Source organism: Heterocephalus glaber, unplaced genomic scaffold, assembly GCF_053883595.1.
Source record: "Heterocephalus glaber isolate CG9 unplaced genomic scaffold, H.glaber_assembly_v1.0 deba00001687, whole genome shotgun sequence".
Taxonomy (NCBI): domain Eukaryota; kingdom Metazoa; phylum Chordata; class Mammalia; order Rodentia; family Bathyergidae; genus Heterocephalus; species Heterocephalus glaber.
In genome coordinates, this window is record NW_028258412.1 from 6,989,186 (window position 1) to 7,007,542 (window position 18,357).

The 18,357-nt window shown below is 49.8% G+C and overlaps 1 protein-coding gene across 1 annotated transcript; it reads left to right on the plus strand.

The window, feature by feature from the left end:
* The first annotated feature begins 2,219 nt into the window (after window positions 1-2,219).
* Slc35e4 (solute carrier family 35 member E4) lies at window positions 2,220-11,237 on the plus strand. The gene is made up of 2 exons (XM_004843457.4): window positions 2,220-3,513; window positions 10,285-11,237. Exons 1-2 carry the CDS (start codon window positions 2,895-2,897, stop codon window positions 10,716-10,718), a joined length of 1,053 nt encoding a protein of 350 aa, XP_004843514.2. The 5' UTR covers window positions 2,220-2,894; the 3' UTR covers window positions 10,719-11,237.
* The last annotated feature ends 7,120 nt before the right edge of the window (window positions 11,238-18,357 follow it).

Sequence of the window (18,357 nt, forward strand, 5' to 3'; positions counted from 1 at the left end):
AAAGTTGACTCCAAGGAATGTGAAGGAAGCCCCTCTGCCCCCCATGAAGCTGGGCACTCTGGACCCCAATCCCCCAGACAGAATGTTCCTGGGCACTTGGCTTCCTTCCCTTGGCTAAGCTCTCAGTCTGTGAGGGAGTCATTCCCACGCCTGCCTCCAGATAACTGAGGAGCAGATGAGATGGACCCCTCCATCCCTGGCAGCCCACGGTGTTTTCTTCTGCACTCATGCCCTGCTGGGTTCCCATTGGGTGTGGCCACTGCTGGTCATCTTTGGGCTTTGCCCTCAGATTCCCCCACCCCAGGGGTGTGCAGCCCTCTTCATTCCATCCTGGCCTCACTTTACTGATTTGTTTTCGTCATAGCCACCTCTCAGTAGCAGGGAAGGTGGGAGCGACTTTGTGGTGGTTTGGAAAGCGGTATAGACAGTCTCACCACCCACCTCCCCTGCTAGCTCAGCACTGAAAAGGTCAGGGTGTTTTTATTGTTTTGTTTTGAGGGGCAGTGGTTTGAGACAAGGTCTCATTATGTAACCCAGGCTGGCCACAAACTTGCGATCCTCCTGCCTCAACCTCCTGAGTGGTGGGATTACAGGGGTGCATTGTGTCACACCTGACTTGTTTTTCTTGTTTTTAAATATTATTTTTAGTATTGTTTTTTATTGCAGGAAACACTAAGAAAACAGAAAAATCTCAAAAAGAATATAGCCCATAGGGGACCCAGATTCTTCTTACTCAAGAAGTAATGGTGGTAGGAGCTACTTCCTTGGCTGGCTCAATTTCCCTCTCAGAATTCCTTCGGGAGAAGCACTGTCTAAACATCTCCCTACTTTGCTCCTCAGCCTGGAAATCCCTTTATCCACACCCCTGCCCTGCAGTTTGGGCTGTTCAGTAATCTGCCGGCTCAGCCGGTGTCAGGATCATCAGGGGAAAATGAGACGGCGCTGATTCCTGGGCCCAGCCCCAGCAGAGAGGTCTGGTTCCTTAAGTCTCCGGTGAGGCTTAGGGTTTTTCTCATCGGTGTCTAAAGGCTGTTGAAGGGATGGGGAGCGGGGGCTGGAAAGCATTCAGGAGCCTGACCACCAGAGGGCGCAGTGGGTCAGGCTTGCCCTGTACAGTCTAGTTCCTCCAGATCGGTTGGGCTCATCGAGGACGTGCCGGTCCGCCAACAGGCGAAGATTGAGCCACGGCCCTGTGGGCTGGAGGTTCTGCAGGGGAAGGAAGCCCGATGACTGAAAGAGGTTCTCTGCCGGCACCGGGCTCCTGCTGGGGTCTTGGTCCTTGTTTACCTGGACTCCAGAGCTCAGAGAGGCCAGGGCCAGGCCAGGAATCTGGGTCAACTGGTCCTGCTCTGGGGGCACTATCCAACCCTAAGCTCAGAGAGCATCCGTCGGTCGGATAGGAAAATTAAAATCTAGATAAGGGCAAAGACTTGGGAAGCTGCTTTGCCTTCCAGTGCCGGGCTCTGTCCCCCAGGGCTGGGGGAAGGTGTGGACCCTAGAAGTCCAGCTACTTGAGTCCGAGTGCCCAGGGGACAGAGCAAGGACTGCTAGCCAGGGATGGGTGCCAGCCGGCGGTACTCTGCTTCCGCAGCTGTGGGTAGCCTTGGTGATTCAGCTTTCCTTTGCTGCCTCAGATGGGGCACCGCCCTGGGCTGGGAGGAAGGCGAGGATGCCGAGGCTAGGAGGGGCGATGGAGGAGTCGTAAGGAACCCTTTGGTCCAGCTCTACTGGATATCGAGATCACACAAGATAACTGGCCAGGGATCAGTTGAACCTGAAACTTGTCCTAGGATGTGGCCTGTGGGTTCCTCTTCAGTGTCCTATTCCTTGACAGTTTGGGCGGCTCTGCGGGATTCTCCAGTGTTTCCAGCCCTGTGTGTGGGTCTCCGTGGGAATGAGAGGGCCCTAGTTTCCAGCCGAGGCGGGGACAAACAGGATAGGATGACAGCTCCAGCCCAGGGTCTCTAAACCGCAGACGCGCCGGAGGGAGGAGGAGGAGCCACGCACGCGTGCCCTGTCGATGGGGGAGGGACTGTAAGCGCGCGGCCCGGGGGGGGGGACGAGATTGTCCCTGGGTACCCAGGCGGGGCCGGGCGGGGCCGGGCGGGGAGGGGCGGGGAGGGGGCGGGGCTGGGGTCTCAGCCCTATTTTACGGGTGGGGCGGTGGAGCAGGAGGCGGAGCTGAGAGCGCCCCTCCTGGCGGGGCTGGGCTTTAAGCCGGGCGGGAGCCTGGAGCCGCAGCCTCCGCCAAGCAGCCTGGAGCCAGTTCCCAAGCCGGATCGCAGGCCCCGTGGGAGCCGAGCCGAGCTCGCCTCCTAGCACGAGTCGGAGTGCGCTCGGACCTCCTAGCACGAGTCGGAGTGCGCTCGGAGCCCGCGTGTCAGCCGCATCTCCCCGGCACTGTCGGAGGCAGAAAGCCGCGACCTCCTGGGTACCACTGAGCTCGGAGCCTTCATCGTCTCTACCAGGCCTGGTGACGGCCTCAGCACGCAGGAGGTCCGGCAATCAAGATCTCCACCGTCACGGCCTGGGGACGGAAAAGGGAAAAAGGATTCCATCGAAGAGCATAGCGTGAACACTGGGCAGGGAGGAGAGTGGAGACTTCGCCTGGCACCCGGAAAGGTGTACGGAGCTTCCTAGGCCAGGCTTGAACATCAGAGTTCCTGGCCTCCCAGTCAGCAGCCACGATCTCGGATCTGCCTGTTCTCCAGAACACGATCAACTTAGCTTCCAGAGCTCCACCGGCCAAGGCCTGGAAGAGCATCGGTGCCCTCACCTGAGACTGACCCAGGGTTCAAGAAACAGTGTCTAGCCTGGCCCAGTGTCTAGCCTCTCTGGTGGCTCGGAGCTGGTCACTGGGGAGCCTGCCTCCTGCTCTAGCCCTATTGGTGCGGATGTGCCGCTGTCCTCTGGAGCACCATGAAGGCAGGATGACCTCAGCCGAAGCAGTAGCAGTGACTGGAAGTACTCGGGTGGCTGGACCCCCCGAGTGGTCCCCTGGCAGCCCCCAGGTCCTCAGGCAATCTGGCAGGACCCGAGTGGCTGTGGCAGCGCTGGTGTGGCTGCTGGCAGGAGCCAGCATGTCAAGCCTCAACAAGTGGATCTTCACCGTGCATGGCTTCGGGCGGCCTCTGCTGCTATCAGCGCTACACATGCTGGCGGCAGCACTGGCGTGCCACTGGGGGGCACGGCGCCCCATGCCACACACCACCCGCTGCCAAGTGTTGCTGCTCAGCCTCACCTTTGGCACCTCAATGGCCTGTGGCAATGTGGGCCTAAGCACTGTACCCTTGGACCTGGCACAGCTGGCCACTACCACCACTCCACTGTTCACACTGGCCCTGTCTGCACTGCTGCTTGGCCGTCGCCACCATCCCCTGCAATTTGCTGCCATGGGCCCTCTCTGCCTGGGGGCTGCCTGCAGCCTGGCTGGAGAACTTCGGGCACCACCTGCAGGCTGTGGCTTCTTGCTGGTGGCCACCTGCCTCCGAGGCCTCAAGTCGGTTCAGCAGAGTGAGTATCCGGGTCTCCATTTAAGGACATGGAAGCTGAGGTGGGTGGTTGGCTTGGAGGTCCCTGTGAGGGGGTGTGGCTGTTGTACCATATTACAGATGAGGAAACCGAGGTTCGGAGAGGGCCAAGAGCTCAGTGATTTCCATTTAGGACCCAGACTTAGGCTCTGGAGGCCTAGCCACTCTTTAATAATAGTTGCCAATGATCTGTGTTCCATGCCTTGTAAACCCTTTTATGCCCTTGGTTACCAATACAGCTGTTGATTAATGGTAGGTACCATATTGTCCCTTTTGTAGAGAGGTGGAAGGGCTTGCTTTGGGCCATGTGCTAGTGAGCAGCAGTGGAAAGGTTTGAATGCAGGCACTCAAGAGTCTGTGCTGTTCAAGAGATGTGGCATAAGGCTTTGGACCCAGATGGAGGCCAGAAAACATGGACCAGGGAGGGAAAGAGAAAGAGCAGACTGTTGTAAGCTGGGATTCAGAAGGCAAGGATTTGGCAGAGTCTGGGAAGTGCTGATGTTTACTGGGAACTATAGTGTGACAGGCCCAGTGCTGAGTGTTGATCTTCAGTTGTCATAGCAGCCACCACCTTCATTCCCCACTTCCAGGTGATGGGACTGAGACCCAAAAAGATTTGTGACTGACCCAGGATCACATGGCTTCTAAGGACTTGATATCTATCTAGTCTATGGGATTCTGGGCTCTGGCTGTAAAGAGAGGAGCCGGTGGGCCTCTGAGTAGCAGGTAGGGCCACAGCTCCAGGCTAGACTCTGCTAGATCAGCCTGCCTGAGGATGGAAGCTGGTTGCCTTCTGTGGCACGGAGGGTTAGCTGACTTATAGCCCCCACCCTTTCTTTGCTTCAACTCAAGGGAGACCCAGGGGAAGTCTGGGTACCTACTTAGGGGAGGCCTGGGTTCCAGCCATGCCTTTGCTCATACGTGCTGGGTGAACTTGGGGAGGGCTAGACCTTCTGTGGGCCTCAGTCTCCCCTCCTGGGCCAGTTTATGGAGTCCAAGGGGACTCTTGTATCCCCCTCCTCTCCAGCTCTGAGATCTGTGACTCAGGCCTGAGACAAAGAGAAGGGCAGGGGGTCTCCAAGGTTAATGGCTAGACTTGGGGGCAGCCCGAAGCTAGGGCATGTTGAAGTCAGAGCTCAACTTTTTCCTGATGTCTTCAGAGCCTGGAGACAGAGGACTTGTCCCCATCCTCCTGGGCCTGGAGGCAGGGCCAAAACCCAGTTCTATTTTTGCCCTCAGGTTATATGAGCTGGAGCCTGAGCTCAGGCATGAGCTCTGGGCATGAGTTGGCTCCAGGAAACCTGATCCTACAGTGCCCTCCTGGCGAGGGACATGAGGCTGAGAAGGTCCCTACTTCCAGGGCCACGTTGGACCTGCTGATGTTCAGAACTCACACAGAGGCCCTGGCAGCCCAGATCTGCAGGAGGGACTGTGGCCAACCAGGCCTAGGGGTACCTGGGATCTTCTTGGCTTCTGCCAGCAACCCTGCCCTTTCCCTCCCAAGTCTCAATTCCCTGACCTGGGAGGCTGGAGGGCGATATGTGTGCTAGACTCTGAATGCCCTCTATTATTGTTATACCTGGATTACCTGTCTACTTTCCACCAGATAGGCCTTGGGGCATCTCTCTGTCTCCTGCATCTGACTTGAGACCTAACACAGGGCAGCTACTCCTTAAAGGATGGATTTATTGATGGCTCTGACAGCCTAGTTGGTAAGCTAGTTATACTGCGTGGCTCAGAGTTCTAAGGAGGGAGCTTAGGAAACTGGAGGCCCCACTAACAGTGAAGGGAGTCTGGCTGAGATTTTTTTTTTTTTTTTTTTTTGGTACTGGGGATCGAACTCGGGACCTTTCACTTGTAAGGCAGGCACCAGGCACCAGAACCACTAAGCTAAATCTCCAGCCCCAAGAGTAATAGTGGAGATTTTTTTTTCTTTTTGGTACAGACTTATCTTTTTTTTTTTGGTACTGGGGAATCAAACTCAGACCTTGTGCTTTTGAGGCAGGCGGCGGCACCACTGAGCTAAATCCCCAGCCCAAAGGGAGTCTGGCTGAGATGGGAAGAAATGAACTGGATCCAGGGGCTGAAATGGGTTTTGAAAAGATTTCTTTTGTCCTAGGACCCAGGGCCAGAGTAAGACTAGAGTGTAAATGGCTGATACCAGTTCCTTTATTGAGAGCAGACACCAGGTGAGCAGAGGATAAGAATGCAGGAAGAGAAGAAATAAGGCACCCGTGGGTAGGGCCAGGAGTTTGCCTCTAACCTGGGCCAGTTGCAGGTCCAGGGGGGTGAAATGAGAGAGGTGATGCCACCCTCCTATTCATAAAAAAGCTGAGAAATGGAGTCCCAGCCTCATGAGCTTGTTCTCAGCTGTACCCTCCTGTGTCACAGAGCAGCCTGATTCAGTTCTTGTTCTCTGTGTGCTTGGGCTGATTGAGGAGATGCATTCGGCAGGAGAGAAGTTCTGGAGCCAAAGTGGACACAGGTGTGGCAGGGGTGGGTCTTCCTGGAGAGATCAGAGGAGGCTGCTAAGGGAAAAGGCATGTAATGATGATTATGACAATAATGTAATTATGATAGTGCACTTGCTGAGCCCTTGCTAGGTGCTGCACTGCCCAATTCTTCATACATAGCACCAAAGAATGAGCAATAAACTATGCCAGGGCACAGGGTACCAGCCAGCAGGAGCAGAGCATGGGAGATCAGGTCAGCGGCTATGGTGAAGCATTATGCCTGCTATCAGGCACTCTGTTGAGCACCTCACCGAGCTCCTGTGAAAGGGATGTCATCCCCCTCCCTATTCTATACATGAGACACAAAGAAAGGGTGACTGAATCACACAGCCAAGGAAGGGGGAAAGAAGGAACAGGCCAACACCAAGTAGCCAGGGTCCAGAGAAGGTCAGCTGGTGTCTGTGTGTGGCAAAGCTTGGGAGTGTTATCCAGTGCTGAAATAAAAACTCCTTTGGAGCCTGGTGTGGAGGTGCATGTGTGTAATCCCAACATTTGGGAGACTGATGCAGGAAAACTGCATGAAGTTTGAGGCCAGCCTGGGATACATAGTGAGTTCAAGGCCCGCCTGCACTACAAAGCAAGACCCTGTCTCTAAATAACAGCGAAAAGGCTTTGGAGAAGCAGAAGTTGAAATTGGAGGGTGTAGGGAACAGGGAAAGGGGCTGTCACCAGAACCCCTGCAGTGGGTCCTGGTCTCCTGTGAGCCACAACAGCACAAGGCAAATTAAAGAATTCAGATATAAGACAGGAAACAAGACTTAGAGAAGAAGCTGGGTTCTGGCCTTGATCAATGCTGCTCTGGGCACCAAAGACAAAGGCATCCAGTCCTTGCCACTATTTATTGAGTTCATAGGGAGTAATAGAAGATTCTGAGGGTAGCAATAATCCTAAATTGACAAGGATCTTATAATTGAGGAAGTATCAGATGTCTTGGAGGGTGGAGGTAATCCTAGGACCAAGAGGATCTTATGCTCCTGAGGATCTTATGTTCATTAGGATGGTAAGATGAGCAAAGACATTCTTACAACAGTAGGTGGGATGAGTTAAGCTGATAAAGAATTTGTCCCTTCCCAAGTGAAACCTTTCTACGATTCTCAAAGAAACAGGATGTCTTCAGTTGATGTAATCTTGCCCTTCAGTGTCACAGCATCCTGGGATTGTTGAGGTCTCAGCTGTGACTGGAAGCAAAAATGGAGTTATATCTTGGCATGTCAGAGCCAGCCTGTAGGCAAGAAGACTAGCCCTAATCATAATTAAATTGTGAAATGATTTTTCCCAAAAATTATGTAGAATGGCTCCCAGCAGGAGGGTTTGGGGCTGGCAAGGGAGGGGTCACTAAAGAGGCAGACAGGGACATTTTGGGGGTGAGTCACTTCTCATGGAATCACAGCACTTTCTCTGGGCTGCAGGGAGGGGAGCTAAGGGGTCAGATGGGATGCAGGATAGATGTCCAGGAGGCTAGATGGGAAGGTTAGATGGGGCTCCCTGGGAGAATGAGATTCACCAAAGGTAAAGTTCACCCGCAAACCCAAAGCCATCCTGTGTTGGAACTATAAACGTGCAGGCCATAGGCAGTGTAAGGGCACTAAATTTGGAGCGGGAGGCATTCCGATTATCGTTCATTTCTAGAAAAGCTTGAGCCTGAGGGCCTGTTGCCTAGAGAACAAAGCTGAAATATCAGAACGAAATCGAGAAAGGACTAAAGTTTCCTATTCTAAGCATAGCCTGTGACTAAGCACCTCTGCAGCTCTTTGGAAAGTGTGTGGCAGTAAATGGAGAGGCTCTCCGGGTGGGGATCTATATGGATTACTCATTTCTGTCCTCTGACATATGGAGAAGGCCCCAAACCATCACAGCCTTCATGTGAATACTATGACGGTAGCTGGGCTGTGTCTGATGCTGATCACGGCTCCACTTCCTTTGCAAAGTGGCCAGTGGAAGCATGCATGCAGTCACACCTGTTCACAGTGGCAGAATCCCCTCTTTCCTTAAAAAGCTGAAAGGTTATCTCTTAGTCCTGGATTTAACTCGACAAGCTCCAGTGTGAGTAGCAAACAGGGCTGATGCTCAGTCATAAACAAGGAGTGACAGCCAAGAGCCAAAAAGGACTTTCTTGTCCCCTTGTCACCCCAATGGTCATAAGTGAATGGAGCAAAGAATGGACTCACCTTTTTTTTTTTTTCTTTTTTAGGACTCACCTTTTGGAGTCAAACTGTTTTATTTTATTTTATGTTTATTTGTTTGAGACAGTATCTCATTATGTTGTTCAGGCTGCCCTTGAGCTCTGCAATCTTCCTGCTTCAGCCTCCAGAGTGCTGGGATCACAGGCGTCTGCCACCATGCCCGGCCTCTAGTTTGTTTTTTGAGACAGGGTTTTGCTTTGTAGTTCAGGCTGGCTTTGAACTCACTATGTCGCCCGGGCTAACCTTGAACTCATGGCAATCCCCCTACCTAAGCCTCCTGAGTACACCTGGCCCAAATAATTTATTTTAAAAATCTTTTCTTGGGCCGGGGATTTAGCTCAGTGGTTTCGCCGCCTGCTACGAAAGTGCAGGGACCGAGTTCGATCCGCGGTACCAAAAAAAAATAGAAATGCTTTTTTACAATTCCCAATGAGAAATGTAATTGTGTTGTATACCTACAATGTACCAATAAAAGAATTTAATTAAGAAAAATCTTTTCTTAGTTAGGTGTGGTGGTGCACACCTGTAATCCCAGCACTCCGGGAGGCCGAAGTAGGATCACAAGTTTGAGTCCCACCTAGGCGATTTAGCAAGATCCAGTCTCAAAAGATGAAACAGAAACAAAGCTGGGGGTGTAGCTCAGTGTGAAGGCCTTGAGTTCAGTCCCCAGGACTGAGAAGAAAAAATGTTCCTCCTCCTCCTTTCTTCTGTCTCTTCCCTTCTCCCTCACACGCTTCCTCCCCCTCTCCCCTTCCCCTAGCTTCCTTTTGGCCATTTGCCTAGTAAGTGGCAGTTGCTAGGACCCTCTACTGGTCTGTCTCTTCTAGGTAGCTGGACCTGCAGGGTGGGATCCTGGTAGGTGTGATAAGGGTGAGGCTAAGAAAGGTGGGTCAGAGCCCCTTGGGGCAGCACATGCCTATAATCCCACCACTTGAGGCTGCGGCAGAAGGATCACTACAAGGCCAGCCTGGGCTAGTGAGTTCTAGACCAGATTTTCTTTCTTTTTTTAGCGACTTTTCATGTTTATTATTTAAAATTTTTATTTTTATGTACATGTCTGCTGTGCATAATGATTACATTCATCATGGGAGTTGTATATATGTACTATACGTATGGTATATGTGCATATGTGGTATATGTGTATTATACATCTTAATTCTTTTTAACTCCCCACCCCCACTTTTCATGTTTATTGATTACTTGATTATCCAAAGCAGATTACTATTTTCACCCTGTAGGAAGTGGTTTGAAATGGGTGGTAACAGGCTGGTTTTTTTGTTTTCTGTTTTTTGAGACAGGGTCTCACTGTGGAGTTCAGGCTGGCCTTGAACTTACTGTGTAGCCCAGGCTGTCCTCAAACTCATGGCAATCCTGCCTCAGCCTCCCAAGTGCTAGGATTACAGGTGTGTGCCATCATGGCTAGCCAGGCTTTTTTTTTTTTTTTTTTTTTTTTTAATGTTTCATTGAACACTTACCTTATTAAGGCTGTGTGTAAGTTATCTTTGTTAAAATTTTTAGTTACCCCACGTGTTAGGTTTTACTTTTTATGGAGGCATCAGAGGTAAAGTACTCATGAGCCCAGGTCACTCACAGCTGGTCAGGAGTGGACGCAGGTCATAAACCTAAGTGGTTCGACTCCCTGTGTGTATGTTTTATTGAGACGGAATCTTGCTATGTAGCCCAGGCTGGCCTAGAACTCCAAGTGATCCCCCCTGTCTCAGCCTCCTGAGCGCTGGGATTACAGGCGTGTGCCACCATGCCTGGCTTGTGTGTGTGTGTGTGTGTGTGTGTGTGTGTGTGTGTTTTGAGACAAGGCCCTACTACATAATTCCAACTCGACTCTAATCTTCCTGCCTTAGCCCTCCAAGTGCTGAGGTTACAGGCATACACCACCACGCCCACCTCCTGACTCCCTACTCATGTGTTAAGCAAGAGCTACTGACCCTACTCAGAGGGATCCGTGTGGGTTTCCTGGAGGAGCATCCTTGGATACGTACTGGGTGGCTGAGTGGGGATTGTCTCTGAACAGAGTTATGATGGCTACTGTCCTCCTTTTAGGTGCCCTGCTACAGGAGGAGAGGCTGGATGCCGTGACCTTGCTGTACGCCACCTCGATGCCCAGCTTCTGCCTGCTGGCAGGTGCCACCCTGGTGCTGGAGGCTGGTGTGGCCCTTCCACCTGTGCCCACTGACTCCCGCCTCTGGACCTGTGTCCTGCTCAGCTGCATCTTGTCTGTGGTCTATAACCTGGCCAGTTTCTCCTTGCTGGCCCTCACCTCTGCTCTCACTGTCCATGTCCTGGGCAACCTCACCATTGTAGGCAACCTCATCTTGTCCCGACTCCTGTTTGGCAGCCACCTCAGCACCCTCAGCTACATGGGCATTGCTCTTACCCTTTCAGGAATGTTCCTTTACCACAACTTCGAGTTTGTGGCCTCATGGGCTGTCCGCTGGGGACTGTGGCAGAGAGACCAGCCTGACAAAAGGCTTTGAGACCTGGAGGAACTCATGAGTCTCACCTAGGACATCCCCAGCCTGAGTCTAACCATGGCCAATGGCTGTGGGAACAATGGAGAGCAGGCACCTGCTACTGGGGCCAAGAGAGATGGGCACCGTTTGGTAGGTCTGCTTGGGAGGCTGGAACAGGGTCTCCCAGAGAGACCTGCCTCCCTCCCTGCCTGTCTCACCTTGTCACAGACCCCACCCACCACTGGATGGTGGGTCCAAACCAGGCACAGTCACTGTGCTTGTCGGAGTAGTTGTTTTCATTAATAACTGCTATGCCAAAATTTGCTGGGCAAACTTTGACGACTTCAGCGTGTTATGATGATAATGATGGTGATAATTCTTGACAGTTGCACAATCCTTCCTCCAGCAGGGAGGGCAGCGGAGAAAGGGCTTCTTCCAGGCAGTTGGGATAGTCTGTGCCAACTCTAGGCAGCTGCTGTGGCCTCACTCCCAGGCCCCCCAGTTTTGGGTCTTCCGTCCTTAAATAAACTATTTTTGCTTGGACACCTGTGTCATTCCTTAGGGGTATGGTTGAAAAAACAGGGAGAATGATGGTTACCCAGCAGGCACTAGGACCTGCCACGGTCTGTCCAGGTCCCCAGCCTAGCCATTGTCTATCATCCCTCCACTTTCCACGCTGCCGTTGTGCATCGTTTGGATGATAGCCGTGGGTCCCTCCTTGCTGTGCCCTGACTTGTCTCCTGCATCTTCCATGCAGAGAGATCTTTCTAAAACATACATGCCCTGTGGTTCCACACTGCTCTGTCAAAACTTGCCACTCTAGACCACAAGGCCCTCAGAATCTGGTCCTGTAACCTTGCTAGAATCCTGTCTCACTTTTCCCCTTGGGTTTCAGCTTCCAGTCTCATGACAACACTGGGGGCATCTACTGGAGTCTTTGCATTCTGTTCCTTCTTTCTGGGGCCCTCTTCCTGCACATCCTTTGTTCTCCTGCCTACCCCTTTCTCAGGGGGAAAACGTAAACATGCTGTCCTTTTGTTTATTTTTGGTACCGTGCTTGAACTAGGGACCTTGCTGTTTTGAGGCAGGCAGCAGAACCACTGAGCTAAATCCCTGGCCCCATGCTGTTTTTTTTTTTTTTTTTGATAGGGTATCGAACTCACGGGTCCTTTCACTTGCGCAGCAGGCAGTGAAACCACTGAGCTAAATCCCAGGCCCCCATGCTGTTCTTTTTTAAAGAGGGCCTAAAGAGAAAAGGTGTTGACAAGAGGCCATACCCAAGCTGTGGGTGCACAGGGTAAGGAGTCTAGGTGGCTTCACAGAGGAGGGAGCATGCAGCAGGAAATCCTCCGGTCAGCCCAAGGGTCTTGCAGGCAACAGGGCTCCCATGCAGATAATCTAGAGCAGGAATCTGCCCCACTCCAGGTGCCTCACTGATGGGAACCGCTCCCCCGCAACTTTGTCACATCACCTCTCAGCTTTTCCTTGGCTCTATGCACTTAACGCCTCCTATCTATTAACCCTTCCCAGAGGTCACCTGTTAAAGATAAGGACCCATGGGCCAGGGATTTAGCTCAGTGGTTCCGCCCCCTGCCTCAAAAGTGCAATGTCCCAAGTGTGATCCCCAGTACCAAAAAAGAAAGAAAGAAAAATAAGGACCCAGACTGGAGTGTGGAGACCTGGGACCTAAGAGCTCTGCCCACGTACCTCACTGTGCGCCTCCCCTCTCGGCCTCAGTTTCCAAATGTGTCTGATAATTCCCAAGGGGAAGATTTGAATGAAGAGCTAGTGGTCAGTATCAGATGAGGAAGGAGATGACAGTGCTAGCTGGTTCTATTTCTATCATAGGTAGCTGCTTCCCCCTTTCTGAAGTTCTCCCTGAGAATGGTGCCCCTTTGGCCTGAGGATGGGGAGCTAGACCAGGCTGGGGCTGGGATGTAGGAGGACTGGGATTCAGAGAAGTCCCTCATTCCTTCATGTAACAAGAATCTGTAAATAACCCTTGTACCAGCCAGTTTCCTGGTCCCAGACTCCTCCAGCTGGCCTTGCAGGAGGGGAAGTGGACCTGGTTGTGTTGAGTCAGCCACCAACCACCCTCCCTGTGACTCAGAGATACCACAGGCCCAGCCCAGTCCCTGTGCAGTTTGAGCACCTCTGGATTGCACTCTCAGACTTGACCAGACAAAACAGAAGGATAGCTAGCTTTGGTTGCCCAGAGCCTCCTCAGTGACTCGGAACCCCTCCTCATTTGTGGGGGCTAATTGTCATAGCAAGTACGGGCACAGTGTGTGGCAGGGAGCAGGTGGAACACAACACAGTGGTCCTCCTTATCCAAGACCCCTGTAGATGCCTGAGCTCGCAGATAGTACTAAACTCTATATACTCTATATATTTTTTTTTTTTTGGTACCGGGGATTGAACGTGGGACCTTGTGCTTGCAAGGCAGGTGGTACTCGATGTTTTTCTTCTCACACATAACACAGATTTAATGCCTTTGCTCTCTTAGCTGTTTGAAGTGTAACAGCAAAACTAACAAGGATTTCTTTTTCCTTCTTCGCAATTTCACAGAAGATTCATCCTTATTGTAGATCTTAGCAACCTCAGCACAAGATTTTTTTTCTTTCCTTATTAAATCTAGAACTTTCACTTTGTCATGTAAAGGAAGCACCTTACAGCTTCTCTTTTGTATATCCAAATTGCCAGCATCACTGCTCTTGCACTTTGGGTTTCTTTGCTTTCTTTTTTTGTTTGTTTGTTTTTGTTTTGAGACTATATAGTTCAAGTACTTCAGGCTGGCCTTGAGCTCAGTATGTAGCCCAGGGTGGCCTCAAACTCAAGGTGATCCTATCTTCCTGCTTCAGCCTCCCAAGTGCTGGGATTACAGGGAGTGCTGGGATTAGAGGTGTGTGGGGCCCTTGTTTCACTAAGTGAAACAAAGATTACTTGAATAGGAGAACTGTGATACCACAGTGAGTGTGATGACTTGATAACCAAAACACCTACTAAGTGAAGAATAATGAGCACATATTGGGTGTGGTAAGGATATACTGGATAAAGGGATGATTCACCTCCAGGGTGGGGAGAAGCAGGACAGTCTGTGAGATTTCATCATGCTAGTCAGAGTGGCACACCATCTAAAATTTATGAATTATTTATTTTTGGAAATTTCCCTTTAACATTTTCAGACTCCAGTTGACTCTGGGTAACACAAACTGTGAAAAGTGAAATTGTGGAGGGGGCAGGTATAGTACCAGCCCAAAACAGTAGCTCTGGAATCAGACCTGTGTGGAAATCCTTGCTCTGGCACACTGATCTGTGTGGTCAAGGACAAGGGCCCTTCCCTCTGTGTATTAATCGGGGTAGCAACACAACCTAATCACATCCAGCTGCAGGAATCTGTAATGGGCTGAATTGGCAATAATGCCCCAAACATGGTAGGCACTCAATCAGTGTCCCCAAGGCTCCTATCTTATGTCCCCTACCCTGTCTACCTTCCACCATCAGGGCATGCTTCTGCCTGCACAGAGCAGGGTGGATGTCCAGCCTCCCCTCTTACCCTGCCCTGGAGGGAGCCAGGGGAGCTGGGGCTATGCTGGGCATTCTGCCGTTGTGGACTTGGGAACAAAGCCTTGTTTCAGCCCCAGCTGCCAGGGTGCCCCTCCCATCTGTCCCTGGTGGCCCTTAGATTGTCATTCTAGGAGGCTGGGGCAAACAAGGACTTCCTGCTTCCCTCTCTACCCCTAAATGATCTCTGAGACACCAGAAACTCCACCATTGGTCTGTTCCTGCTCAGTTGTAAATGCTTTCCGAATATAACACAAATATTTAACTGAGGGCCACTTCATAAAGAGCCATGCAAAGTTTTGAGCTGGAAAGAGCCATGATTTTTCATAAACATTTCTTAATAAATGTACCCTCAGTTTAGCCTAGAGCCTCTGTAAAGGAAAAATTAGAAGAACTTGAGAGGAGGCAGGGAGAATGGGGAAGACTTGTTGTGGTAATCCAAGTACATAGACGGCAGTAGGAACAGTAGTGGGGGCAGGCCAGGGATTTAGCTCAGTGGTTCCGGCGCCTGTCCCACAAGTGCATGGTCCCGAGTTCCATCCCCGGTACCAAACAAAACAAAACAAAAGTAGTGGGGGCAGAGTGAGTATTAGTTGTATCAATTTGGGGTGATAAATTGTTTAAAGCTTATAGGAAGCCATTACTTTGGACTCAGCTACTATAGTAAGCCCCAATACACTGGACTAAAATGGAGTCACCATGGAGTTCCATGACACCAAACTGAAACTATGGTGTTACCTGGCCTTAATCAGAATAAAGAAAGGAGGAAATAACAGCCAAATTCCCAAACAGGCCCCTTTCAACTGCCATGACAATTAAGTTCTCTTTGCTTTAATCCTTGCAAAAAAGTGACCCGAATTAACCTGACATTAACCAGTTATTTTTCTGGTGTTCTACCCTCTGTTTTTTATTTTTGTTTTTTTTGAGACACAGTCTTGCTATGTAGCCCAGGCTGGCCTTGAATTCAAAGTGATTCTCCTGCCTCAGCCTCTTGAGTGCTGGGATTACAGGGGTCCACCACCATCCCCAGCTCTGCTCTAGCATTCTGTCCCACCTTGCAAAGAAATAGTCTTGAAATGACCAGCTAATTGGTTTCTATTTCTACTTTATTCAACTTTTTTTCTCGCTATGAAACTAACCTCTTTAGTTCAGACCACCAGAATACTTTTTTTCTTCATTTTTGCAGTTCTAGGGATGGAAGCCAGAGCCTCACACATGCTCATCAGCAAGCACTCTGTCACTAAGCTATATCCCCAGACCCACTTATGCTCTCTTATAGAATTTGCTATTATCCTTTTCTATAATTGGAAATAAAGAAAATTAAGGTGTGGGGTTTTTTGTTGTTATTTTGTGGTATTGGGAACTGAACCTGTTACAGTAGAATGGGCCAATAATAGTCTAGGATTTGTGTTCAAGGAGGAAACAGTTGACAAGTGCACAACTAGTAGTAAGTAGCAAACAGTTACATTTGTTAAAGGTCATGGGAAGTTCTCTATTGAAACTCTATTCTCTGTTGAAGCCTTCTATTGAAGCTTGTTTGCAGAGAGCATCAAAGGGGGGAATAAAGCAGAACTTAGAGAAAATCAAATTTTTCTCCCTGAGCCTTAAGCAATTTCTTACAGTTTCATGCAGTTTCCCTCTCCGATTCTTCCTCCCCATAACTACTGACCTCTGCTGTCCTACAGATAAAATAAATAGCAAGATTCTTGCAAACAGTCCTGTGACATTGTGGAGTCTGTTTTCTCTCAAAAGGTATTGATAAGGTCAAAAACCTGTTCCTATAAACAAGGTCTTATAACATCCTGGAATTCCCTATATCTGTGTTCTTTCAAGGCTAAGCTGTTAAACTGCCACTGAGTAAATAATTGCCTTTGTCTCATTTTGCACCAATCCCATTGACAAAATGTGTAAAAACTGGAGCCCTTCCTTTGTTAAACACTCAGCCCTTTGGACATGAGTCCAACTGATTTAGTGCACCTAATAAAGTCCCTCTGTTTCCCAGTTGGTCTCTCTGATCTTGTGAATTCTGCAACAGGATATGTCCTGATAATAGATTCCAGGCTCTTGTGTACAGTGAGCAAAGAACTGCAAATGTATGTCCAATGGGTAAAGAAAAGCAGCCACATTTATTGAAGATCACAAAAAGATGTGCTCAAGGTAAGTCCATGCCAACACACAAATGTGGTGCCAACAGAAAAGTGGTGCTGCAGTGACAGGAAAGCAAAAATCACATAGCACACAGATAAATCAGGCTTTCAGATTTTAAAAGAAGTGCACTCCAGCCTGGGTATTTTAACTTGAGTCTCTAGGTATGATTGACAGGAATGTTTGACAGGATACTGAGTCATTTCAGGGGCTTTCAATGAGCATGCATGGCCCAGAATTCACTCTGATTAAGTCACATGTATGAGGCCTGTTTTGTAGTTCAGGCTGGCCCTGAACTCAGCATATAGCCCAGGCTGGCCTCAAACTCACAGTGATCCTCCTGCCTCAGCCTCCCAACTGCTGGGATTACAGGCATGTGCCAAAATGCCTAACTAAGATGTAGTCCATATTTATAAACTTTTAATAAGGTTAGACTGGGGAAAGGGTTACTCAAGGTCAGGTCAGGTCATTTTACATAGGGGTGCTCTTGCCTGCTTCAGAGATTTCCTGGGTCTTCAGGATTTTACTTTCTCTTTCCTAGAACAATGGAAGGAAGATTGGCCCTGGGCTGTTGCCCAAACTCAAGCGGGTGGAGGGGAGTGGTTTCCCAGGTCCCATTGTGCTACCTGTACAACAGCATTTGGGAGGTTGAGGGCAGAGGATTCCCATGAGTTCAAGGCCAGCCAACAACAACAAAGAGAGCAAGGCACATGCTTGTAATCCCAGCACTCTACAAGGTTTAGGAAGGAGGGAGATCACAAGGTTGAGCCCAGCCTGGGTTTCTTAGTAACTTAGTGAGATTTTGTCTCAAAAATTGTTTTTAATTTTTTGAAACAAAGTCTTGCTATATAGGTCAGGATGGCCTTGCAATCATTATATATCCCAGACTGGCCTCAAACTCAGTGTTCCTCCTGCCTTGGCCTCCTGAGTGCTGGGATCACAACATGTGCCACCACGCTCAGCTCTTGTCTCAAAATCATAAATGGGGGTGGGGATTGGAGGTAGGGTGGGCTAGGGATATACCTCTGGCTTCAATTACCAGTACTGAAAAAGAGAGAAAGGTAGTAAAGAGCTATCCCAGAGGTCATACTCTGACCTTTTGAAATTCTCAATACTTTATTGGTTGGTTACACAGGGCAAGTTTATTAAGTGTGTGCTTCCTGGAACTAACTTCACAAATGCATGAATACCAGAGGATGGAATCCTTGAGGCCATCTTTGAGATGGGCTACCACAACAGTGAATGTTTGTTGCTTGAGTGACAGAGTATGTGAGAACATAGCCTGAGGGTGTGAGGAATTAGTGTGGGAGCTTCCCACTGAATGGGATCGTGCCAGCCACTCCTCTACACGAAAGCAATTAGCAACTGTTTGCTCAGTCAGGCCTGAGGTGCCCTTCCCTGCTCTCCACTCCAGATACAACAAGACTTTGTTCCTTGGCCTGGTATTTGAAGCCAAGGATGATCCAAAGTGTCTCCAAGACCACCCCATTGCCCCGACCTGTCCAGTTATATGGAACCATGCCTGCTCCCTGTGTCTATGTCTGTTGGAGCCTTCTGTATGTAGGTCTCCCTCTACCCCATCTTGTCTGCCACAACCCTCATGAACCTCCTGCCTCCTCTGAGCACTGCTTTTAGTTAGATGTTAGTGGCTGCAAGGGGAGTGTCCAAAATAGCACAAATTGGCAGTAAAGACACACATATACCAATGTGTAGACATTTTTGCAATTGCTAAGTAACTATTTTGTTTTTGTTTTCTCAACATTTTTTTATAGCAAAATATTTATTGGTACGTTTTAGGGATACGTAATGATAACACTCATCATAGGGAATTCACATCTGTACATGATACATCCCACTTCTTTTTCCCATTACACCCTCCCCTCAAGCCCCTTCCCCATAATCCCCCTCTCCTCCCTTCATACAAAAGCTTTGTTTCCATTTTTCCTTCTATTTT